This window comes from Sus scrofa, chromosome 2 (genome assembly GCF_000003025.6).
Source record: "Sus scrofa isolate TJ Tabasco breed Duroc chromosome 2, Sscrofa11.1, whole genome shotgun sequence".
NCBI lineage: Eukaryota > Metazoa > Chordata > Mammalia > Artiodactyla > Suidae > Sus > Sus scrofa.
In genome coordinates, this window is record NC_010444.4 from 149,608,107 (window position 1) to 149,635,491 (window position 27,385).

General features: G+C 42.8%; 3 protein-coding genes across 4 annotated transcripts in view; 2 read left to right on the plus strand and 1 right to left on the minus strand.

Moving 5' to 3' along the window:
* The window catches only part of LOC396905 (acrosin inhibitor), a 118,422-nt gene that overhangs the window by 52,265 nt on the left and 38,772 nt on the right, over positions 1–27,385 (minus strand). The gene's annotated exons all lie outside the window — the stretch shown is intronic.
* Positions 3,265–7,518, plus strand: SPINK7 (serine peptidase inhibitor, Kazal type 7 (putative)). Its single transcript, XM_003361785.3, has 4 exons — positions 3,265–3,688; positions 4,491–4,516; positions 5,176–5,300; positions 6,891–7,518. The coding sequence occupies exons 1-4, from the start codon at positions 3,511–3,513 to the stop codon at positions 6,934–6,936; spliced, it is 375 nt and encodes a 124-aa protein (XP_003361833.2). The 5' UTR covers positions 3,265–3,510; the 3' UTR covers positions 6,937–7,518.
* LOC100513074 (serine protease inhibitor Kazal-type 9) lies at positions 22,045–26,837 on the plus strand. Its single transcript, XM_003124080.5, has 4 exons — positions 22,045–22,278; positions 22,983–23,011; positions 25,369–25,493; positions 26,701–26,837. The coding sequence occupies exons 1-4, from the start codon at positions 22,224–22,226 to the stop codon at positions 26,744–26,746; spliced, it is 255 nt and encodes an 84-aa protein (XP_003124128.1). The 5' UTR covers positions 22,045–22,223; the 3' UTR covers positions 26,747–26,837.

Genomic DNA, 27,385 nt, shown 5'->3' on the forward strand with positions numbered 1-27,385 from the left:
AAATGGATAAAGAAGATATGGTAAAGACACACAATGGAATATTACTTAGCCATAAAAAGGAATGAAATAACGGCATTTGCACCAACATGGATGGACATAGAAATCATCATGCTAAGTGAAGTTAGACAGTGAGACATAAATATCATATGCTGTCACTTACATAGGGAGTCTAAAAAAAGGATACAACAAACTTCTTTGCAGAAGAGAAATACACTCAGAGACTTTGATAAACTTATGGTTACTAAAGGTTGTGGTGGGGCGAAGGGGTGGGCTGGGGGTTTGGGATGGAAATGTTGTCAAATTAAGTTTGTGATGATGGTTGTACGACTATAAATATAATAAAATTTACCGAGTTAAAAAAAACTTCACGGTCTTCATCTTTCCCCTCAAAAGGACCTCCATAATATGTGGCTTCCTGTGCAGACTAAAATTTTTCTCTCCACGTAAACTTCAACCCAAGCTCAAAACCACCCTGCACATGATCCCTCGACCTTGCTCTTTTCTGACCTTTTTGAATCTGAAGACCTTGACCTCCACCCATCCTTCCTCCACTTACTCTTTGGATACAGCCTGAGGATCATTACCTCAGCCCCAACCCTGAGAAATTAGGCCGATACTTTGCCTGTTAGCCACAGCCTCCAAAACAATTGTTCATACTCTCCACACCTGCCAAGTCCACGTTTTGCCTGAACCTTGACCTCTAAACCTACACTGCTCATACCCTGCACAGTTCATCAGAACCTTGTGAAACACGTGTCTCCCTTGCAAGCCAAATAGAGTCTTTCCGGTGCCTCTCAAGTCTCTGGTATACATACTGCCTATCCATAAAATTACCTTCTTCCATTTCTCAGTGTCATAACATATTTTGGAAAAAGTATCAAACATAGTACTGTTGGGCTTGCTGAAAACTAGTAATAGTTTTGTCTAGCGGCCACTAATGTTTATATCCTTTGTGGCCTGTCTGACTTTTCTCTCATCCAAGTCTCAACAAACCTTCTTCATTAATCTCCAGCTTCTGGACCAACCTGATTCTTCTGCTGCAAAAAGGCAGTCACAGAACTCGTCAGAGCCCATCTTCCCACGGGCGCCCCTTCATCTTCCTTTCCCTCTCACAGGACCTGTCCCTGCCCTCACCCACTCTTCTCTGTCTTCCATGATACAGGGAATGGGGGTTGCACCTACACTCGTAATCTTTCTTCTTGCTTTTCTACACTCTAATTATCCAACCTCCATCACACATCTTGTTTCTTCTTTTCCCCTTTGGTTTTAAGACATGGTCAGTCCATCCTAGACCTTGCTAAAGCCTTCTTCTTTCACTCCCTTTCTGACTATGGAACATCTAAAATCATCATCATTATCCTCCTCCTCCTCCGATCTTTCCATTTCATCCTCATCACCCTTTGATTCCAGTCCCAATTGTTTGTTTGTTTGTTTTGCTAAAGTTGCATTTCACACTGCAGCAAAACATCTCTTCTTGAAACATAATGGTCTTTTCTCAGTCTTCATTCTCTTAAAACTTTCATAGCAAAAAATAAAACTTATAATTAACTCCCTTTATTAGTATATTTGCTTCCCCTTTTTTCCACGACTAAACACAACCGAACTCAACAGATCACTATGTTAAGTGCTATCATGCTCTTGGGAAGACTATTTAAACCCCATGAGTCTCAACTTACTCACTGATAAAGTTAGGATAATAAAAATTCCTCCCTCAATGAGTTGTCATGAAGATCACATTCCATATCATTAGATATCCTCTATCCAGCTCTAATTATGACCTTGACACTCTGATACACGAACACACACACCAGAGATAATCTATGTATATATATGAGATATATTACATACAGATATATTTATATACTGATATTTATACACTCTATATACATATCTATCTATCTGGTCACATTTCACACTCAAAACCACTTGGTTTAGAGTAAATATAATTTCTATGTTACATATGAGGGAACTCAAACATCCAGAACTTAACCTACACACCCAAAGTCACACGGTCAACATTTTTTAGAAGTAAGATTCCAAGTAAGACCCAAGGGACTCAGTGCACATGTTCTGTTTGTTTTTTTATCTGTTTGTTTTCACTTTCTAGGGCTGCCCCCTGTGCATATGGAGGTTCCCAGGCTAGGAGTCTAACCGGAACTACAGCTGCCAGCCTACCCCACAGCCACAGCAACGCAGGATCTGAGCCGTGTCTGCCACCTACACCACAGCTCACGGCAATGCTGGATCGACTCCAGGGATTGAACCTGCAACCTCATGGTTTCTAGTTGGATTCGTTTCTGCTGAGCCACGACAGGAACTCCTGCATGTATTCTTAACTAAGAGATTATACTCTTTCCAAACAGACGTGGGGATTTAAATTTTAAGGAGTCATGCAAAGTCATTTATTACTAGTTTGTCATCCTTTGTTGGTGCTATGCTTCAGAACGAACTACACAATAAGCCCATCAAGGTGAAGCTACGTCAACTGCCTGCCCCGGGGTTTTCATACATGTCCTCAATTCCAAGAGACAAACAACGGCCATCTGCACAATTATGCCTGGACGTTACAGTTACAATCTAACGTCAGCACCAAGAGCAGCCCCTGGCCAGTCAACAATAATAAGAACATCAGAGTGACAATTACATGCGGTACATTTAGAACAGACTTGGATGTAAATGATTCCAAAGATGCGAATGCAACTGCGGCTAGGTAGATCCCATCTGACGTGGCACGAAGCTAAGGCTCTGGTGTGGGCTCTCTGTGTGCCACCTCTTTCCTGTCCTCAAGAGACAAGGTGAGACGGAGCCCCGTAACCTCCACGATTACGCCAGGCGTTGCTTCTGAGCTGGGAAACTCAACTGCTGTAAGTGGAAACCCTCAAGAATGCGCCTTCATCTTGCCTTGAGACGAGCAATATTCCAAATCGTGTTGCCCCGTCTACTCGGAACCCAGGGAAGGCGAAGCAACCGTCAGTGACCGCCACACCGTGCAGCCTGAGTGAAATCAGCGTGTATTGTTTCCAGTCACAGAAAGCTTGGGATTACCTGGTGCCACCAGACAACCTGATCTTCCGAACTGACTTACCCAAGCGCACACGACTAGAACATGTTGATGCCGTTCTCCAAGTCTACAGATGCTCAGGCCACTGATCCCTCTACGTCCCTGTGCACCCCATGGGTTTAGTGCCTTGAAAATCAAACACCTTCGCAGGGGCCAAAATATAAACCTAAGTATAATCCGTCTGATTGTGGCTTAATCTCCTCTATCTCGGTGAAATAAAGTTCGCTCCTTTCACCTACTTCATCTTTAGGCCCAACAACCCGCATTTAGTCTCTTCCACTCACGGGGTTTAGGATTTTAAAAACAACAATCCCCGCCTCTAGAGCAGGCAGAAAAATACTTCTCGCCTCAAATAATCAATCTGTGGGTCAGATAGGAAGCAGCAATTAAGGGACAAGGACTGCACCATCACCCAGGGTGTGATACTGTGCTGCCAACAATGACTCTGGATGACCTCACAGGAAAGGTGGAGAAGCCAGCATCGCCTTATAAACAGGAGCCTTTCCCAGGGTCTGGCTGACGCTGCGGCTGTGGCGCCCCTGAGCAGCCTTGGCATCGCAGCCGTCATGAAGCTCGCCGGGGCTCTCCTCCTGGTCTGTACACTGGCCCATCTCTGCAGCTGCTCGGGTGAGTTAAGGAGGCATAGTGCCCTCTGCAGCCATTAAGCCTAGTTTTTCAAATCATCCCTCACGGGATGCCAGCAATTCAGAGAAATTTCTGGTCATGCGGCCCTGCCCTGGGAAGGGAGACTCTGACATCCTACCCGGGGTTGAGGGATTTGGATCTAGTGTATTCCCTTTCAAGGATTTTCATTTTCACGCGTGGAAACCAAAAGAAAAAAAGAGAGAACGAATTTTTTCCCTAAGTCTGTCATTACATAAGGACACTGGAAATGGCTGGTGTTATTAGATGCTCTTAAGGGCAATGATGCAGACAAGCCGGGGGGGGGGGACTCTCCACATCAAGGCAGAAAGGGGGAAATGAAGCACAGTTCTCCTACGCCCAGGAGGCAACGACTCTGACACGGTGAAAAGCTACTTGATAAAACAGACGTAACACCTTAGAGATGTTCCATTACATTCCTTATCCCAATCAGGAGGGAGGGACTATCAAAGACGGTGCTTCAGCCTCTTGGAAGTGGTGATGCAACACGTTCTTTCGCCTCTGACTCCAAAGACGACCAGAGACACAGGGAGCTCCAGAAAACATCTAGGGTCAAGACACGGAGGCAATTCAGATCATTTAGATAATTCTCCCACTTAAACCACGGGGCTCCCCGAATCCATGGGGCATTTGGCTTCCACAGCATCTGGATTTTGTGAGGACAGGGTAGGTGCTGAAACTCCGCCCCAGAGGAACTACCGAGTTCTGACCTGCAGGACCTCACCACTGGGCTTCCTTCTAACACTTCCCTTTGTCTCTCTTTCAGAAGCTGCTAGCCTGCCTTTGACAAAGGTGAGTAAAGAGAACGGCATCTGACCTTCAGTTCCTACTGACCGTCATTCAGTCAGCAAACCCTTAGGAAATCTGTATGTCGGAGTCACACAGGATGCTTGGGAGGGATTAGAGGGAAGGCGCACATCGGTAAGGAAACTGCCTCTGCTTCTCAGAAGGCAGCTGAAGACACGACGTGCATACACGTAAATAACTATAGCCACAAAACCATTCCAGAGTTAAAAAGAGGGAAGCTTGTGTCTGAGAAGCTGGTGACGTCTTCCCGGAAGGGACAGCATGCGAGCGTCGGGAGGGGGTTACTTTGGTTCCTCGCACGGGCTCTGGATTCAAATCCTATCCCTACCACTAGACTAGCTTCTGCATTATAAGCTCTCTTTTTAAGCCTGAATTTCCCTCCCGTGTAAACAGGGGTAAGAGTAGATCCTGCCCTATTCAGCTGTTCATGCTCAGGAATTGTTAACGGTGGGTACCAATAATAACAGAAATGGTGCTGGTGGCATTAGGGTCCTATTTTAACCACAGACGTAACGGTAACAGCATCTGAATACTGCAGAGCTCAGACGTCCAGGAGGGTATCTCTCTCCCGGGGCCACAGAGGCCAGGGCAGCCCAGCCCGAGGACCAGGAGGCAAGCAGGGCATTCTCTCGTGTCGGTTGCAGGTGGACTGCAGCGTTTACAGGAAGTACCCGGTGGTGGCCATCCCCTGCCCTATCACATACCTGCCTGTTTGTGGTTCTGACTATATCACCTACGGGAATGAATGCCACCTGTGTACCGAGAGCTTGTGAGTACCCCGCGGGGACAAAGGGGAAGCTGGGACAGGATCCCAGGGCAGTCCTCTCCTCTTTCCAGGAGCCTGTGTGACTCTCCACAAGCGGCACTGGGTCCCCCCAGAGCAGGTGGGAGAGAGAGAAAACTGGCCGCCTCGCTGTCAGGTTAGGGTTGGGCCACTTGCTCGGCCAGCTCGGCTAGTTCCTCCAGGACACAATCTCTCACTCCTGTCTGGCGACTGGCCGAGTCTAACCAGACCACGAGCGTTCAAATCGCTGTCCCCAGAGCCCAGACGATCTGCAGAGACAGGTCAGGCGTCACCAAAGAGGTGAAGGGGGTCACGGGGCGGTCTCCCACCCCGTGAGCTTTAGGTTATTTTCAGCAGTGGATTCTACGTAATTTCTCATTGGGCTTCTGAATCTCACGCTAGAAAATCACTGAAATCACTGTCCTGCAGGACTTCTAAGAGACCCAACAGCCTTATCGGATGCCTCTTAGATAAACTGTGCCCAGAGGGCCTTTTGCCTCCTCAGTGTCCCGGTGGCCACAGCTTTGGGGGTGGGGAGGGTAAGGTCACCACAGGGAACCTTCCCTCTTTGGACGCAAATAGGGGGGTGCAGGCTGGACCAGGATCTTCCGGGCGTGTTCTGTTTAAGTACTTTGTTTGGCCTGCAGCGGATTCCTGAAGAGAGTGTAATCAGGCAAATGTCAAAAGAGGCAGGGGGCAGAAAGAGGCAACTCGGCGTTCCTGTCTCCCACCAAGACCCCTTCGCCCCCTGTAACTGCCGTTAAGCCCTCTCGATGTGGCCCCTTCTCTCAGATCTCGTGCTTTCTCATCTCTGCGATGGTCTTAAGTTAAAACATCAGGTTAAGGCCTGAGCCTAGAAGGGCATAGCTAGGTACTGATTCCTATTCAGGAAATTTTATTTCACAAAGGGGAAGGTTTTTTTGTTTGTTTTTTGTTTTGTCTTTTTGTCCTTTTAGGGCCGCACCTGCAGCATGTGGAGGTCCCAGGCTAGGGTTATAATCGGAGCTGTTACTGCTGGCCTGCATCACGGCCACAGCAACGCCAGATCTGAGCCACATCTGCGACCTACGCCACAGCTCACGGGAACGCAGGATCCTTAACCCACTGAGCGAGGCCAGGGATCGAACCCGCAACCTCATGGTTCCTAGGCGGATTTGTTTCCTCTGTGCCACGACGGGGACTCCCGGGGGGAGGCCCTTTGGTGTGCACACACACTGGGCCCTTGGCTAGAAACTGCCCGTGTTCGAGGTGGAGGTTCCCCAGCGCAGGCCCCGCTCGCCTGGAGGGGCTGAGGCGCAGGAGACTCGACTTTCCTTCTGAGAAGCCTCCTTCCTACTGACACTGAGGGCTCAGCCGGCCCCTGGGCCCGGTGGAGGCAGCAGGAGGGGTGGGTGAATCACCGGATTAGTGACAACTGCCTCTGTCACAAGCCGCCCGAGACAAGGACATTCCTTTCCGGGGACTCGCGCTCCGCAGTGAGGTCCTGCCACATCCCCCCAGTTCCCTTCCGCTCTGACGGGACAGAGAATCTCCTCTGTGCTCAGTGAACCTGTTCTCAATGGTTTCTTGCCACAGGAGGAGCAATGGAAGAGTTCAGTTTCTTCATGAAGGAAGCTGCTGACGTCTCCACGGACGTGGACACACAGGAGGGACCCGCTCGCCGCCACCTTCGTCGCCCTGGGGCCTGGCTGCCTCTCCCTCCCGTTAGCAGAGGTTCAGGGTCGGGGGCAGAGATGCGCCAGTCGCCTCTCCTGGGTGGAGAGAGCTGCTGGCTCCCATTCAGACTCCTGCCTCCCAATACTAACATGTCAAAATAACCAGAAACCTACAATGAAATTCTGCCAAGCCATGGTTGACTTTTACGTATCAAACAAAATAAGAACATGTATTAAAAAGTCAGAGAACTACTACCGACTGGGTAACCTTAATAGATCAAACGATAAAAAACTCATTTTAAATGGACCCAGAAAAGCAAAACACGTGTAATGTCCAGAGCAATGGTCACGCATGTTTTTAGGAATGACGTGGCTTCATTATGCACACGTTTATTTCATAATTTTATAGTAATAATTTTATAGCAAACATTATCAAAATAAACCAGTGAAATTCCTAACACAGCTTAAAAAACAGAACTTCATCCTAACATTTGAAAACTGTATATATAATTTTTTTTGTTTTTGCTTTTTATTTTTTTAGGGCTGCACCCACAGCATAGGGAGGTACCCAGGCTAGGAGTCAAATTGGAGCTACAGCTGCAGGCCTACACCACAGCCATAGTATTGCAGGATCCAAGCCACATCTGCGACCTATACCACAGCTCACACAACTCCGGATCCTTAACCCACTGAGCGAGGCCAGGGATTAAACCCACAGCATCATGCTTACTAATCAGATTTGTTTCCACCGCATCACAACAGGAACTCCTATTTTCTTTCTTCTTCTTCCCCCCCCCCCTTTTTTTTTTTTGTCTTTTTATGGCTGTAGCCGCAGCATATGGAGGTTCCTAGGCTAGGGGCTGAATCTGAACTGTAGCCACCAGCCTACGCCACAGCCTACGCCACAGTCAGATCCAAGCCACATCTGTGACCTACACCACAGTTCACCACAACACCAGTTCCTTAACCCACTGAGCGAGGCCAGGGATTGAACCTGCATCCTCACGGATGCTAGTCAGATTCGTTTCCACCGAGCCACGACGGGAACTCCATGAAAACTATATTTTTAGAATAAACTGGCCAAAAAATGTCATTTGCGATAGAAATTCTATTTGGGTAATTTGTCTTCTGATTGTGCTAATTAAACCCTGAAATCCTAGTCAATTTTTCTTTCCTTAACTCACCAGTGCATCTTAACAAGGTTACTGTGTGCTTCTGCTCAGGGAGTAGGCACGTTTACAAACGCTGCTCTGAATTTAGCACCGCTCTGAACCACCCTTCCTATTTCCATTCTCAGGCTAACTGTACCCCTGAAACCACCCAGTCCACATTAGTAACTCCTGGTCTGCGATTTTAGACTCCCAACCCCAGTCCGTCCGTTAAAGGCACACTTTACCCATAAGCCCAGTCAGGTTCTAACATTTAATTCAAATCTGTGCTTAACACTGAGCCCGCAGTGGCTGACTCTGCTGTGCCAGCCACCGTAGGACACTCAGTAATCTGCGCTTTCTCCGCCTCTGCTCTTTCTGACACAACTTCCTGAGCCAAGAGCAGACACGGAGAACAGTGCGTAAGGGACAGAAGAGGAAATACCGGTCAGAAATGCTGAGCAGAGACGAAAAACAAAAGCTCACCCCTTCTTCCATTTTATTCCCTCTTCTTTGCCCTTTTTCAAATAGCTTTTCTTTTCTATATCCTAGTTTTTCCTTTTCTACATATTCCTTTCCTATGATTTTTATTGCTTTTAATTTTTCCTTATGTCATTACCTTTTTCTCATTTTTCTCTAGCCCTCCTAAGTATCTCTTATTTATTCAAAAACCTTCTAGCCTCCATACCTCAAGTTCTGACTGTAAATTCTTTTTTGCAATGGTCAGATGAGCACATATGCCCATGTACACTCTTGGGGAAATTTTATATTATAGACATTTGTCTCAAGATGAAGCAGGGGAACCAAACACAAAATGTAGAACATACATATTATTCTATTGTCAAATCCTTACCTAGGTTTGAAGCCTAATTTACAGCTTTTATCTCAACATTTAGAAATAAATTCTAATTTCAAATAAACCCAAACAATGTTCATCTTATATCTAAATCCCAATTTTTACACTTCACAGCTCCTACAGCGTAATGCTTAATGATTCCCCTCAAAAGCCAACTCTCTCTCTCTTTTTTTTTTTTTTGGACTTTTTAGGGCTACACTTGCAGCATATGGGGGTTCCTAGGCTTGGCGTCTAATCAAAGCTACAGCTGCCGGCCTATGCCACAGTCACAGCAACACAGGATCCACGCTGCAACTGCAACCTATACCATAGCTCACAGCAACACAAGATCCTTAACCCACTGAGAAAGGCCAGGGGACTGAACCTGGAAGCTCATGGTTCCTAGTCGGATTCATTTCTCACAGCAACACCAGATCCTTAACCCACTGGCAAGGCCAGGGATTGAACCTGTAAGTTCATGGTTCCTAGTCGGATTCATTCATGTCGTGCTGTTGTGCCACAACAGCCAACTCTTAATTCTCTCTTTTAACTCTAACCTCAAAATAGAAATGTTTAAGACTAATCTGCATACAGTTAATTTCATATAAATGAATCTAAAAACTGACATTGAACTGAACTTTTAAAACTATCAATGTAATTTCTTTGTTGTCTCTGGGTCTTACTTCTGTCCATTGACTGAATCAAGATGCCCATGTTTATATGAATGTTGTACTCAGCTTGTGTGTCACTGTGTCTCTGGAAGCTACAATTTCACTTTCTCTGTTAATCTACAGAGGTATGTTATCATCTGACTCTCTTTATAGATGACTAGATCATGGCTGGTGGCCCAGTGATTTGGCCCCAAGAACTGGGCTTGAAAGTCAGATCATTCAAATAGAAAATGAACAAGGAGACCACATGGATTTATTGAAATGTATATAACATTCCAATGGAAAGCAGCAGAATACACCTTCTTCTTAAGTGCACATGCAACACTGGCCAGGACAGATCATACCTTGAGCAATAAATCAAACCTCAGTGTATTTAAGAAAACTGAAATCACATCAAGCATTTTTTATGACCACAACGCTATGAGATTGGAAATCAACCACAAGGGAAAAAGTGCAAAAAACACAAACATGTGAAGGCTAAACAATATGCTACTGAACAACCAATAGATCAATGAAGAAATCAAAGAGAAAATAAAAAAATAACTAGAGACAAATGACAAAGAATATATGGTAAAACAAAACCTATGGGATACAGTAAAAGAAGTTCTGAGAGGGAAATTTATAGCAATACAATCTCACCTCAAGAATGAAGAAAAGTCCCAAATAAATAACCTGACCTTACACCTAAAGCAACTACAGAACAAAGAGTAAACAAAATCCAACATTAGTAGAAGGAAAGAAATCATAAAGATCACAGTAGAAATAAGCGAGATAGAGATAAAGAAAATAATAGAAAAGATTAATGAAACAAAAAGCTAGTTCTTTGAAAAAATAAACAAAATCGATAAACCTTTAGCCAGGGTCATCAAAAAAAAAAAGAGGGCTCAAATCAAGAATATTAGAAATGAGGGAGTTCCCATTGTGACTCAGCAGGTTAAGAACTTGACTAGTATCCATAAGAATGTATGTTTGATCCCTGGCTTTGCTCAATAGGTTAAGAATAACACATTGCCAAGAGCTATGGTGTAGGTCACAGAACCGCTTGGATCTGGCATTGCTATGGCTGTGACACAGGCCAGCAGCTGCAGCTCTGTTTCAACCCCCGGACTGGGAACATCCTATGCCACAGGCGCAGCTCTAAAAAGAAAAAAAGAAAAAGAATATTACAAACAGAAAAAGGAGTGGTTACAAATGACACCACAGAAATATTAAGGATCATAAGAGACTACTACAAGCAACTACATGCCAATGAAATGGACTACCTAGAAGAGATGGACAAATCCCTTGAAAGACACAACCTTCCAAGACTGAATCAGGAAGAAATAAAGTACCAACAGACCAATCACAAGTACTGAAATTGAAAATGTGATTTAAAACTATCCAAAAAAAAAACACCAAAAGTCCAGGATGAGACGGCTCACAGGTGAATTGTATCAAATATTTAGAGAAGAGCTAACACCTATCATTCTGAAACTCTTCCAAAAACCTGCAGAGGAAGGAACACTCCCAGACTCATTCTATGAGGCTGGCATCACCCTGATACCAAAACCAAATAAAGACACCACCCAAAAAAAAAAAAAAAAAAAAAAACTACAGACAAAATCAGTGATGAATATAGTTGTAGAAATCCTCAGTGAAATATTAGCAAATCAAATACAACAATATATTAAAAGGATCATACACCATAATCAAATGGTATTTACCCTGGAATCTTTTCAATAGACACAAATCAATCCATGTTATATACCACATCGATAAACTGAAGAATAAAAATGATATGGTTATCTCAATAGACGCAAAAAAGACTGACAAAATTCAACAAAATTCGATTGTGAAAAGCTAAAAGCATTTCTGCTATGATCATGAATAAGACAAGAATGTCCACACTCATCACTTTTATTCAACATAGTTTTGGAAGTCCTGGCTATGGTTATCAGAGAAGAAAAAGAAATAAAAGGAATCCAAATGAGAAAAGAAGAAATAAAACTGTCCCTGTTTGCAGATGACATCAAAGTATACATAGAAAATCCTAAAGATGCTGCCAGAAAACCACTAGAGCTCATCAGTAAATCTGATAAAGGTGCGGGATACAAAATTAATAAACAGAAAACTCTTGAATTTCTATATACCAACAATAAATGATAAGAGTAAGGAAATAATCCCATTTATCATCACATCAAAGAGAATAAAATATTTAGGACTAAACCTACTTAAAGTGGCAAGAGAGCTTTACTCTGAAAACTATATGACAGGAAATCAAAGACGACACAAACAGATGGAAAAATATACCATGCTCTTGGACTGGAAGAATCAATATTGTCAAAATAACTATACTACCCAAGGCAATCTGCAGATTCAATGCAATCCCTATCAAATTACCAAGTATGTTCTTGACAGAATTAGAACAAATTACTTTAAAATTTATATGGCAACACCAAAGACCCTGAATAGCAAAAGCAATTTTGAGAAAGAATCAGGCTTCTGAACTTCAGACTATATTAAAAAGCTACAGTAATCCAAACAGCGTGGTACTGTCACAAAAACAGAAATACAGAACAATGGAACTGCATAGAAAGCCCAGAAATAAATTCACATGCATACGATCAACTATGACAAAGGATGCAAGAATATACATGGAAAAAAAGACATTCTCTTCAATAAGTGGTGCTGGGAAAACAGGACAATTACATGCAAAAGAATAAAATTAGAACACTCTCTAACACCATACACAAATATAAGCTAAAAATGGATTAAAAGGTCTTAATGTTAGACCAGATAATATAAAACTCTTACAGGAAAACACTGGCAGAACACTCTTTGACATAAATAACAGCAATACCTTTTTTGATCTACCTCCAAGAGTAATGAAAATAAAAACAAAAATAAACCAATGTGACCTAATTAAACTTAAGTGATTTTGCATAGCAAAGAAATCACAAACAAAATGAAAAGACAACTCACAGAATGAGAGAAAATCTTTGCAAATGATGTGGCCAATAAGGGATTAATTTCCAAGATACACAAACATCTCATACAGCTTTATTTCAAAAACAACCCAATTAAAAAATGGACAAAAGACGTGAAAAGACATTTCTCCAAAGAAGGCAGACAGATGGCCAAAAAGCACATTAAAAGGTGCTCAACATCAAAAAATACAGAGAAATGCAAGTCAAAACTACAATGAGGTATCACCTCACACTGGTCAGAATGGCCATCCTCAAAGAGTCCACCAACAAATGCTGGAGAAGCTGTGGAGAAAAGGGAACCTTCCTATACCCTTGGTGGGAAGAGAAGCTGATGCCACCACTATAGAGAACAGTATGGAGGTTTCTTGGAAAATTAAGCATGGAACTACCATATGATCCAGCTATCCCACTACTGGGCACATATTCAAAGAAAACCATAACCTGAAAAGATACATGCACCCCAGTGTTCACTGCAGCGTTTTTTATGAGAGCCAACACACAGAAGCAACCTAAATTTCCATCCACAGAGGACTCGAGAAAGAAGATGTGGTATATATAAGCAACAGACTATTATTCAGCCATACATAAGCATGAAATAATGCCATTTTCAGGAACTTGAATGGCCCTAGAGATTATCACACTGAGTGAAGTATGTCAGGCAGAAAAAGAGAAATAACATTTGAGATCCCTATTATGTGGAATCTCCTAAAAGTGATACACAAAAGAACTTGCAAAACAGAAAGAGACTCAAAGTTTTCAAAACCAAATTTATGGTTACCAAACACGGGGAATCGTGGTGGGAGGGTGGGATAAATTAGGGAGTTGGGATTGACAAAGGCACATTACTGTATATAAAATAAAAAGGTTGGAGTTCCCATCGTGGTGCAGTGGTTAACGAATCCGACTAAGAACCATGAGGTTGTGGGTTCAATCCCTGGCCTTGCTCAGTGGGTTGAGGATCTGGCATTGCCGTAAGCTGTGGTGTAGGTTGCAGATGTGGCTCAGATCCCGCGTTGCTGTGGCTGTGGCATAGGCCAGCGGCTACAGCTCCGATCGGGCCCCTAGCCTGGGAAGCTCCATGTGCCACGGGAGTGGCTCAAGAAAAGGCAAAAAAAGAAAAAATAATAAAATAAAATAAAAATAAAAAGGTAACAAGGACCCACTGTAAAGCACAGGGCAATCTACTCAACACTGTGTAATAACCTGTATGGGGAAAAAATCTGAAAAAGAATGAATATCTGTAATGTATAACTGATTTATTTTGCTGTACACCTGAAACTAGCAAAACTTTTTTTAAAAAATAAAACAAGGACAACAATAAGGAAAGTCAATATACATGAGAGTATAATGCATTATTAATTTTCAGTTAATGTGTATGTAGATTATTCAATGTAATATGTTATTGTTGACTGCTTACACTTGTGCAAAAAATTTCCTGCTGTTGGTTTCTCCAAGTAAGCAAAGTCAGAAATTGAATTAAAATAAAAAGTTAAAATAACAGAAAGATAACAAAATAACAGGAAAAAAACATGGCTAGGAGTATTCATTTCTGACAAAATCATTTTCCAATGTAAACTGTTATTCTGACCCCAGTTGCTTTAAGTTAAATGATTTCAGCCAACTCTGTGCCTCTGTGCCAAGCTGATGCCTAACTGAGACCCTGCAGGTCTCTCTCAGTCTGGAGCTCCTTCAGGTTACTGGTTTGTGCCTATAAAGCTGACGCAGGTGTCTATTTATAACAGTCTTGTACTTTTCCCACCATGTCTACAAGCAATCGCGGAGCTGCGTTCAAGGTGCGACAATCAGCAGGTTCCTCGCATTCCACAGTTATTCTGCCCACACTAGTGGGGACAATGCGGCACTTGTGGCTTCCTCAAGCCGATGACCTGGGATGTCTGTGATCTTTGGGAATTCTGGGGAAGGGGGGATCCGTACGGCCCGCTTACTGGTGCTCTGGATTGTAAGCTTGGATCTTTCAAGGCAGACATCCTATCATAAATGTAAATGAGAAGTAAATTTATTTCTAAAATTTTATCTTTCCAAGTCTAAGCCTTGGAAAATACAAAATTTTAATTTTACTTGCTTCTCTCTGTACTCGCCAACATTTGCATCACAGAGTTCTTTATCATCCTTAGCATCATCATATTTATTAGAAAACACCACCAAGCAACTTAGGAGCCACAATGAACCTTTAAGGAGCAGCCTTGTGTGCTCACCCCAAACTGAACATTTACGAGGTGTATCGCTGCGGGTAGGTCACTCTGTGTGCAGTATCTCTTTGCTTACTGAGAAAAGACAGAGAAAAATGCACATGAAGATGCCTTGTAAACTACGAAGTGCTACGGAAATGAAGGGATGATTATGAGCTGTGTGCCCATTCTTCCCCAGCCTTTACCGAGGTGTAAAGACATACCACGTTTTTTACAATGTGCTCAGCATGTTAAAGAGTCATGACAAGTAGATTCTCGGCTATTTTTCTTGGTTTGAGAAAAGAGAACATTTCTGTTCATTAGCAACTGATGCTAGAAAGTGAAAAGGAGAATGTGTAGTTTAAACATATAACGTTATAGGGAGTTCCTATCATGGCTCTGTGGTTAACGAACCCAACTAGAATCCATAAGGACGTGGGTTCAATTCCTGGCCTCACTCAGTGGGTTAAGGATCTGGCATTGCCGTGAGCTGTGGTATAGGTCACAGACGTGGCTCAGATCCCAAGTTGCTGTGGCTGTGGCATAGGCCGGCAGCTATAGCTCCGCTTGGACCCCTAGCCTGGGAACCTCCATGTGCCACGGGGGTGGCCCTAAAAAGACAAAAAGACAAAAAAAAATTATAACATTATAAACATATACTTATATAGTTTGCCCTATTTGTACATGGCCAAACTCAATAAAATAAATAAATGATATTTACATAATCCAAGGAATGTTATTACAAAATATTTATTAATTTCAAAAGGAAAAAGAGTTTCTTTACAGTGGAGAACCTGGCAGATACTAACTTAATTAAAGGATTAAACTTAGCAACATTAGCTATGGGGCAAATCGAAATCGTAAACACACATGTCAGGGCTGAGTCCAGAGGTGGATCCAGCTGCTGTGGACTCTGCTGTTATGCTCAGCAGGTGGTGGGTGGTTCTACAGAATCCCTGTGAACAGCACCTGGGGAGCGGTACCCAGAGGTTCCTTTCCAAAGAAGAGGGCTCCAGTTCTGGCCACATCACTCCACAGCACGGAGTCACATCGAGGACGAACACGTCCTGGGGGAGCTCAACCCCAGAGGCAGCCCATGTCCCAGGTGGCAGCAAAACCAACTTGATTCCTGTTGCCACAACGCCCTGGCCCTCAGTGCCCAGCACTAGGTCTGGGACAAACACAAAGGAGAAAGGGACACCAAACTGGACTGCCTCTGGGCAGAACAACAGATACATGAACAGGCAGCATATAGTTCTCTTTGAACACTTCAGCCTCACCTGCTTTAGTGCTCACCTCCTTGGAGAAAGAACACATACTTAAGGCAATGGACCCTTACTGAAACCAAATTTCAGGGCCTCTACTCTAAGAACTAGGGAGCAGAAACTGCCTCCGATAGGGCTGTGACAGCCACGGAGCAAAGAGGGGGCGCCTCTTTTCATCCAGTGCTGGCTCTGGTCACCACCACATCACACCTGCTATCAAGGGAATAATGGCCAGCACATGTTGAGCAAAGATGTGGCTGGCATCCATACCAAAAACAGCCCTGGCACCAAAAATATTGGACTCACACCACCTATACAGGGATGCTCTCACATAAAAATAACCCTTTGAGGTCACAGTAGATAACTATTTCTCCTCAATTCATAGAGACAGAGAAATTTAAGTAAGACGAAAAAGAACAGAACTATTCCCACTCAAAAGAAGAAGAGGAAAAACTCCAAAAGAACAAATAATAAAACAGGCCCCTCCAGTATACTGGATCCCAAGTTCAAAAAAGAGGTAATAAAAATGACAAAGGAAGTACAAAAGAGTATCCACAGATGCAAATCACTGTAACAAGGAACACGCAACCATGAAAAAGAACCAATCAAAATTACACAACACAATTGCTGAGATGAAAAACCAAGCTAAAAGCAATGAACAGCCGATGAACAGAGAAGAACAAACAAGGGATCTGAAAGATAGAGTAATGAAAACCACCCAAACCGAACAGCAGACAGAAAGATAAATTTTAAAAAAGGAAAGCAACATACAAGATGTACAGGATAAGAGACAGTGTGCCATTCTACACTTAGTGGGGAGTCCAGAAAGAGAAGGAAGAGAAAAGGGTACTGAAAATGCATTTGGAGAAACTATGGGTAAAAAATTCTCAAACCTGGAAAACAGGTATCCAGGAAACAGATATCCATGGAAAGGTAGCAGAGAGGGTACCAAACAGACCCACACCAAGACATTATAATTAAAAAGACGAAAGACGAAGAGATGATTCTAAGGGCAGCAAGTGAAAAACAAATAGTACATGCCAAGTGAGCCTCCATAAGGCTATCAGCTAATTTCTCTGCAGAACATGTGCAGGCCAGAAGGGAGTGGCATGAAATATCAAAGTCCTGAAAGGGAAAGATCTGCAACATAAGATACTCTACCTAGCAAGATTTTATATATATATGTGTATATATATATATATATATATATATATATATATATATATTTTTTTTTTTTTTTTGCCATTTCTTGGGCCACTCCCGTGGCATGTGGAGGTTCCCAGGCTAGGGGTCTAATCGGAGCTGAGGCCGCCAGCCTACGCCAGAGCTACAGCAATGCAGGATCCAAGCCTTGTCTGCAACCTACACCACAGCTCACGGCAACGCCGGATCCTTAACCCGCTGACCGAGGCCAGGGACTGAACCCACAACCTCATGGTTCCTAGTCGGATTTGTTAACCACTGTGCCACTACGGGAACGCCATACCTAGCAAGATTACAATTTACGGTAGAAGGAGAGATGAAGCATTTCTCAGAGAAGCAAAAACTAAAACAATACAGCAACACTAATGTTACCCTGAAAGCAATATGAAAAGGTCATCTCTAAAGAGAAAAGAAGCAAAAATCTACACAAAAGAGAAAAATAAAATTGGAAAGGCAGATTTATTAAAGGAACAAAGGTCACTTAAATAAGGCATAATATAGGTTTTTAAATTTTTAAAGCAATTATAACTTCAATCAACACTAAAGGACAAATGTGAGGTAAAACTGAACATCAGAATCACAAAATGTAGGGAAGGGAGTAAAGACAGAGATCATTTAGAACGTGTTTCCTATTGCAGGACTCTCAGTCTAAAGCAGGTAAACATGGTTGTGGGTTAACATACTTGAAAATTGGGGTAACCACAGATTAAAATGACAGATTCACAAAAACAAAGAAGAAACAAACTCAAGCATAATACCAAAGAAAACCATCAAACCACAAAAAAAGAAGACATGAACAAAGAGGAACTACAGGAGTTCCCACCATGGTTCGGCGGTTAGCGAATCCGACTAGGAACCATGAGGTTGAGGGTTCCATCCCTGGCCTCGCTCAGTGGGTTAAGGATCCAGTGTTGCCATGAGCTGTGGTGTAGGTCGCAGACACAGTTCGGATCCTGCATTGCTGTGGCTGGCAGCTACAGCTCCGATTAGACCCCTGGCCTGGGAACCTCCATATGCTGTGGGTGGGGCCCTAGAAAAGACCAAAAGACAAAAAGAAAAAAAAGAAAAAAGAAAAAAAGAGGAACTATAAAATCAACTGGAAAACAAGGTTTAAAATGGCAATAAATACATACTTATCAATAATTACCTTAAATGTCAAAGGACTAAATGTTCGGATCACAAGACATAGAGGTACAGATTAGGTTTTTTAAAAAATAAATGCAATATGCTGCATATAAGAGACTCATTTTAGGACAAAAGGCTCAAAGAAATCGAAGGTGAAGGGATGGAAAAAGTTATTCCATGCAAATAGAAATGACCAGAAAGCAGGAGTAGCAATACTCATATCAGACAAAATAGACTTCAAAACCAAGTACATAAAGAAAGACAAAAAAAGACACTATTTAATGATAAAAGGATCAATACCAGCATTGGATACTACATTTTGCTAACAAATAAGCATCCAATATAGGAGCCAGTAAGTACAAAAATGAACAAACAAACAAAACCACTAAGACATAAAGGGAGAAACTGACAGGAATAGAATAACAGCAGGAGACTTTAAACACCCCCTGACATCAATGAACAGACCATCCAGACAGAAAAATCAATAAGGCAACAGAGGATCTAAACGAAACAACAGAATAGCTGAAATTAGCTGATATCTAAAGGACACTACATCCCAAAAGGCCCACAATACACATTCTCTTTCAGTGGACCTGGCACATTCTGCGAGTCACAAAACAAGCCTCAAAAAATTAGAGGGGGTAGAAATTATTTCGAGCATCTTTTCTGACCACAATGGTATGAAACTAGGAATCAACCATACATACTGGTACAAAAACAGATACACGGACCAAAGGGACAGAACAGAAAGCCTAGAAAAAACCAATTACGGTCAATTAATCTTCCACAAAGGAGGCAAGAATATAAACTGGGAAAAAGTCTTTTCAGCAAGTGGTTCTGGGAAACCAGGACAGCAGCATGTCAATCAAGGAAACTAGAACACACCCTCACATCAGGAACAAAAATAAACTCAACATGCCTTAAAGACTTAAACATAAGACAAGACACCATCAAACTCCAAGAAGGAAACATAAGGCAAAACATTTTTACTTTGCATGTTTCCACCTTCGTGCTTTCTGTAGTTATTCTGCACTCTTGTTTTATAAAGATTTTCTTTTCTTATGCAAAATATCTTTTTCAATACTTTCGGCTATACTCTTCTTAAAACAAACAAACAAACAAACAACTTCTACATTTAACTTTTTGAGGAACTACCAAACTATCTGGCGTTGCCATGGCTATGGCAAAGGTCTGCAGCTGTAGCTCTGATTGACCCTCTAGCCTGGAAACTTCCACATGCCACGTGTGTGCCTGCAAAAAGAAACAAACAAAGACTTTTATAATTAAAGGAGAATCCACAGAATGAGAGAAGATATTCGCAAATCATATATCTGATAAGGGACTAGTATCTAGACTATATTAAAAATTTAAATGGCAAAATAATGCCATTTGCAGCAACATGGATGGAACTAGAGACTCTCATACTAAGTGGAGTAAGTCAGAAAGACAACGCCAGATCCGAGCCAAGTCTGTGACCTACACCACAGCTTGCGGCAACGTCAGATCCTTTAACCCACTGACCAAGACCACGGATCAAACCGCGTCCTCATGAATACTAGTTGGAGTCTCCACCCACTGAGCCACAAAGGAAACTCCCAGACGCTTGTTAAAATAGTAAGGAAGACATTATTCAAGGCATAGTCTTGAATATCCGTATTGCAATGGAGAAGAGAGGTTGAGCTCAAATCTGAAAACAAGTGGAAATTTTGGCCAAGGACCAGGGTACAGAGCTCAGAAGACAGACAATTATTAACAGGAGCTATTAAAAAGGATTCTTGCTAAAGGCAGGCCAAGGACTTACACATTAAAAGTGGGAGATGAAGAACTTGATCAGGCATCCAGGGTGACAAGGTATCAATGGAAGGGGGGGATGACTCAGGAGGATGCTATGCTAAGACAGGGCTGTTCACGCCAAAGACATGCAGTGGAGGAGAGGTGGGGGTACGGGGAATGGGGGCAAGGTCAAGGCCTACTTAAGACGAGAACTCGGAGAGGCCCAACTGAAGTTGGGTCAAGAAGAGAATCTTTGTCAAGCTGCAATGAAGACAGTGGCAACGTCTCTCGTTATTCATAGTACACCCAAGTTGTGTTATAGTCTCTAAGACAGAATAAATCTTCATCAGTAATTACCGAATAAGCAAATGAAGATAAAGAACCAAGACTTCCAGTAGTTCAATACTTTGCACAAGGTCACATGGGGAATGGTAGAGGTGGCAACGAATCCGTGTCTGCATGACTTGCAGAGTTTCAGCTCTCGGTGACACTGTGATGCCTGCCATTCAGACCAGCCTAGCACAGGTGCCGTTGTTTTATCCTTTTATAGGGAATCAAATGTGAATTTTAGTCTCTCAGCCTTTGCCATTACTTCCGTTAGTGGTACACACGGTGTCCTCCAAGTCTATACGCCAAAACTGCAACAGCTGCTTCCCAGGTCTTCTCAGAGAGTCACTCTTTTTGGAAGATGGCACATTTCACATGAGTGTTCTTAGAGCCTTTAGTAAGGACTTCGAGTGAAGCATGGTTTGATGAAAGTACAATTAGGTTTATTTAAATCATGACGAAATGACTGGTGACTTGTCTACTGAAAGTTATTGTGCAAATGGAAGATGTTATCGCCAATGTATGCAATTAGGTGCCAGGACAAAATGAACATCTCATTCTTGAACCATCAGCCTGCATTTGGGGACCAGAGAACCATGGCCAAAGCTTCAGTGACAGTCCAGCCACTGCATCCACTAGACGCCTTCTTGGTTGAGATGGTTGCATAGCTCTTTGTCTCTGGCCTCGGGGCAGTCCTCCTACCGAGATCCCTAGATAAAGGAGCTTCCAGCAGAGGTCTGGCAGGTAAATGAGGTGTGAATACTCCCCAGCTTCACCCACTGTACTATCTCCTCACATCTGGGATTCTGGGGGAATTCCCCCTTTCCCAAAAAGCATGAATCGTTTCTTTGCACTGAATCAAGTCTTGAATATTAACACATTCTGTCTGTGCCCAGTCAGGGGTCTCGACTGTCAACTTTTCCCTTTGATGCTGCAGAAAACAAGAGGAAAGACGGGAACCAGAAAATGCTAAAACCTATAAAACTGCCACAGTGATGACTGTTCCTGGAAAAGGCAGCGCACCAAAGAGTATTCAGTAAACCCAGTGAAATTGACTAACTTCTTGTGACCTCACTCCCGCACAGTAGAACACACAGCAATGGTTATCTGTCCGATGAGTTACGAAGATCAAACTGTGTAACAAAGGAGGAAGCACTCAAACTTTCTAAAACGAGAACACAATTTTCCAACAATTAGTATTATCAGTTCATTGCAATCTCTAAGAAATGGGTAATTATATATCTGTGTACACTGTTTCATTTTTTAAAGTTTTATTGAGGACTAGATGATTTACAATGTTGTGTTAACTTCTGCTGCACAGCAAAGTGACTCACACGTACATCCACGCACATCCATGCTTTTTCAGATTCTTTTCCCACAGAGGTTGTCACAGAACCCTGAGCAGCGTTCCCTGTGCTCTTCAGCAGGTCCCTGTGGACCACGCGCTCCAGGTACAAAAGGAAAGCACCCACAATTTCAGGGATGTGAAGACGGAAGGAAGGAAGGCCAGTTTTACTGGGCCCTATTATCTATTACAATGTGATACATAATGATCTCTTTCACCATAAAAGAATTTCCAAACCTAGGCACATGTTTCTGACCTCCTCCGGGGATTCTGTTTCTGGAAAGAGCTATTTCACAATGAAGCAGGAACTCTTGACAATATATAAGGCAGAAACCAAGTGGGCCGGGCAGCAGCAGAAAGTCACGCCAATTTCCTCCATCCGACCGCTGCTGGCCGCCTGAGCAGCATGAGAGCAGCCGCCTTCACCCTCCTCGTGGCTCTGGCGCTCACAGCCCTCTTCGGTGAGTGTCTCCCTCCCGCCCCGGGCCCTGCCTGACGCCGAGGGCTCAGGTCGTCGCCTACCCACGTAATTCTGGAACACACATCACGCAGATAAGAAGAGCTATGAAAGGCAGTTTTTGGTCTCCGCCAATAAATCACTACAGGGGCCAAGAGGACCCACATGGCCAACTAAGGCCACAAACACTTAGGGTAACTTCTCGGGGCAGCATTCATTCCCACACTGTGCTTGGACTCAGTGTCACTAATTCTGGGGACCTCACTTCATCTTAAAGCCATGCAACCCCTTTTGGCAGCAAGGACTGTTATTTTCCTCTCATTACTGGGTTGGAATCTGCCTCTCCAGGACTGCCAGTGGCTGGCCCGACTTCTGCCATCTATGCTTGCTGCTGATAGCAGTCACTTCCAAAACATAAAACTGATTGTGTCAATATTTTCTAAGGTGTGATTTTACGTAGGAAAGAAGAGGACAAACGCATTGTAATGGCAGCTGATCCACCTTTTGAGCTCTACTCTAATCCCACTCCAAAAGAAAAAAAAGTTCTGCGTGAAGGGCTTCGACCTTTGATAATATGCTCATTCACACATCTCTGAAGTTCATCTTGTATTTTATGACAGGCTGAGAGCTGAAACAAGCCAGAGATTATTCTTTCTAACAAGGATAGAGTCTTCCAGAGCCTAACTTTCTTTTGTCTTCATCTTACAGACGCAGAATGTGTCAAACACCGCCAACAGGTCAGTGTGCCCATCACGGCATAAATGTACCACTGCTACGTAATTTGAAAGTCAGTATCAGTAAGGAAATATTTGACACTCTGTATTAATTAAACTTGTAAATGTTTGGAGATTTATTTTTAAGTTTCAGAGACTGTTTTATTGAGAAAAAGGTGGACAGACCTTTCTAAAGTGGAGGTGGCAGAACGAAGTGGTCAGACACCGAACCATCAGAGGGAAAAGGCTCCGGGCTTCAGTTCCAGCTCTTTCGTCCTGTGCCACAGGAAACAGCATCCACCTCATGCGACTGCTGTGAAACTGAAATGCTTGAAAAGGGCTTAGCACAGTACCTGACCCATAAGAAAGCTCAGTCAGGACGAGTCAGGACTCTTAAAATGTTTAAATAGGTCACACACATCTTTGTTCTCTATCTTACAGAAGGAATATTTTAATTTAACCTTTTTTTGTTACTCATATGAGGTAATGAATATTGTTCAGAAAATCTAGGTGTGGGAGCAAAGACGTAAGCCGGTCATCAGGCAGTGTGGGTTCCAGACGAAACTGCTCTAATGCTTCACTGCTTTTTAACTGTGACCTGGGGCCTGGGCAGCTCTTGCCACCTCTCTGAGTCTTTTGTTTTCCCTGTTAAAGAAAACATGATATTAAGAATATGAATTGTGGAGGCAGGACTAAGTTCAAGCCTTCCTTCACGAGGTAGTCGCTGCATGAGAATAAAAAGGGTGAATGAATATTACGCCTTCGTAATATTCACAGAAACATGCATATGACACAGAAGCTGGCACTGGGGTTTGAGCAGGCATGAAATCGTGCTGGCATATACACATCAGAGGGCACTGTGATTCCATTCTCTGCGAGGCTCCACTAGCCTCTAAAGCCCTCTGCCGTCATATCAGGCTGACTCATCTTTGTGTTGCTGGCACACAGCTCAGCCCTAACATTTAGGAAGTTTGTGGGGGTAGAGTGACTAAAGGAAGGATGAATTAATTAATGTGGCAAATCAGGAGGGGAAGAGGAGTTCCACGCTGAGAGTATTTCAGGTTATCCAAGTAAAGATACTGAATAATTAGCGAAATATCATAGCTGCAAAGGAACTTACCGATGAAACAGAAACAGACTCACAGACACAGAGAACACACGTGTGGTTCCTGAGGGCAAGGGGAGGGGGCGGAGGGAAGGGCTGGATTGGGAGTCTGGGATTAGCAGAGGCAAACTAGTATATACAGAATAGATGAGCAACAGGGTCCGACTGTATAGCGCAGAGAATTGTATTCAATATCCTGTAATAAACCCTAATGGACAAGAACATGAACCAGCAGATAGATAACAGAATCAGTGTGCACTACACCAGAAACTGACACGACGCTGTGAAACAAGTGTATGTCAATAACAGACAAATTAGAAAAAGAAAGAAGAATATCATGTCTGGACTCTGGGACAGAAAGAGCTGGAAATGAAGGGTCTGCAGCAGAAAACTGGACATAGTGCAATAAAGCCAAGGAATAAAAGTAACAGCTACCATGTAGCCACAGTCTCCCATGCCATGTACTGCTGAGGCATGTCACACACATATTCTCTGTCACGTATGTTCAACTTTACCATGCAGGTATTGTCGCCTTCATTTTGTAGATAAAGAAACTAAGGCTTAGAGAGGAAAAATCATTGTCCCAAGGCTCATACAGATGGGATTTGAATTCCCGTGTGTTGACTTTAAGGTTCACTCTTGAGGTTGCTCAGAGATGAAAAAGCCAGGAAATTCTCTCTTGGTTAATTCCCTACATGCGCCTGAAGGCAGCTCATCATCTCGGGAATTGAGAGGAGGCGTTCTCAGCTGCGATGTGAAAATGCACTTGTCTGCTTGCATACCCGGGAAGTGGATGTCAAGTTCTTTGTTACCACTGCTAAGTGGTAAATGCTGCTAAGATAGACTAGTTCCTTTAACTATAGCACTCACCATCATCATATATCTCATACTTAGAGTCAGAGATTAGAACTTTTTGAGTGAAAGAGAGAAATGGCAGGACATACAGAAAACGGATCCCGCAGGACTGGCTGCCCTTGTGAGAATGCCATGTGGGTTGAGAACTGAGGTATCGACCAGTGTGGTGGAAAAAGATTCTATTTGAAAATAAATTACGATTCAGTTACTAGCAACTGCAATGAAGTTTATCGTGCATGATTTTATGTATGATACAAAGAAGTCTTTTTACTTGATGTCTCTCAAAGGGGTGAGGTGAAGACAGACCATTGGAATAAGAAACAAATTCACGGACAGCCTTATGAACTTGTTTGGAAAATCCTAAATCCTGAGAATAAAGGTTTGGTTGAAGAAATTAAAAGCTTTTTATATGCCTTTCCAGGTTGACTGCAGTAAGTATAAAAAGTCGCCACCAGAAGAGAGAGTCTGTTATGATCTCTATGCACCAATTTGCGGATCTGATGGCAAAACTTACAGCAATGAGTGCTACTTTTGTTACGAAGTTGAGTAAGTGTTGAAATATTTTTATTTTTCTATATTTAAGGTGTAATAATTAGGTGTTAAGATAAACAAGTAGAAGAAGTGGTTTATAGCATAAGCAATACGTGAATCACTTCACATTGTGATGAATGGAATTCGCCCAGTTCATAGCACGTGGGGGTTCGTGGTGTCACTGCGTCACTACATATTAGGACAGTAAGCGTCAGCCAGAGAATCGAGAATCTTAAAGTTGGCAGGAAACTTAAGTCATCCAGGTCAGCTTCCACCCACTAATCTACTACTTAAACTCTAAAAAGGCCACCAGTTTGTGGAGTTCCCGCTGTGGCGCAGCAGGATCAGTGGCATCTCTGGAGCACTGGGATGCAAGTTGCCACAGCTGTGGTGAAGGTCACAGCTACAGCCTGGATCTGATGCCTGGCCTGGGAGCTCTACTGACCCAGGGTGGCCAAAAAGGAAAAAAAAAAAAAGGCACCAATTTGTCTCAGAGCCTATACCTGGTTTATTTCTAGGGGCAAGGAATACGCCTTCTCCGAGGCGTGCCAGTTCACATCTGTTCACACCAGACTCTCTCTTCTGGTTGTTCTCTCTCTTCAACAACTAAGTCTGGACCTATCAGAGCTCCTCAGTGACTGGGACAAAAGGAAGTGCTATCTGAAAAATCTAAAGAATTGTTCTGCTTCCAGTATGACTTCTCAACAAAATACATGCTGGAGGTAGAATAAAACTAAATTTAGAAAATCGAATAGCAAAAAGTAGTTTAAAGGTTACAGCACCATCATCCAAAAGTTAGATTAGTGTGAGCTCAAAAAGCAGGAAATGATGAGAGTGTACAGAAACACGTAGTTCCTATCAAATATTTTCCAAACAAACAGGATTGAAAACAAGCATCTAATATATGTAGCATAATATTTTAGTTCTTTCTAAGAAAAAAAGTATAAACTTATGAAAAAAGGCTTCTAAATGGGTGTCTTCTTTAAAGTAAACAATCCATTAAAACATTTTTTCAGAGACATATGACTGTGATGCATTGCGAGCCTCATCCTTATGCAATCAGAACCAGTTGCTAAAATATTCCTAAATTACGGCCATTCCTTTTCAAAACATTAAAAAAATGGAGAGACCTTTTGCAGGGGGGAGAGGGCTCACTGGTGAAGTTTGAATGGTAAAGAAATGCCTATTTCAGCATTTCTCATATTTTCTTTTCTTCCCACAGGAAAACTAAGAACAAACTTAAATTTGCACATTTTGGAAAATGTTGAGTCCATCTTGTGATTACAACCAACATTTTACCTAATCTTGACATCCATATGTCTTGATTTCTTGTAGAATAAAGAAAGTGAGATAAATCTATGTGTGACTCTTTTTGTTTAGAAGTTTAATTGCCTAGATTTGTTTCACTTTGGGGTAATGTCTAATAGACAAACGCAGGACCACATCCTTGGACAAAAAGGGTCAATTAAGACCAGTAGTGAGAACTGAAAAAACTGAAGGAATCGAAGGACCCAAAGCTGATGCTTCTGGTGCCCAGGCTGAGAAAACATCCCTGCACGTGACTTAGTTCTTGTGTGTTCCTCAAACATGAAGAGAGAAAGAGGGAGGAGCACAAGGAGCAGGATACACTGTTTTGCTAGATGTCTTGTGTTTCAGGCACTGCAAGCTGCTTGGGATTGAGAACGCCCTCGATTTCCTCCCAGAGAACAGGTCGTAAAACACGTCTAGTAAACGTGGCTGGGAAAGTTGTGTAATGTTCTAGGAATTAGTTGATGTCTCCCATGTTTCTCTTTCCCTAAAGCAGGAACTCGCGTCTAGGATCTGAAACTTATCCCACTAAGACATTACATATTCAGAAAGCCACATTATTATATGGTCCAAAGAACATATTTTTTTCCCCACAGAAC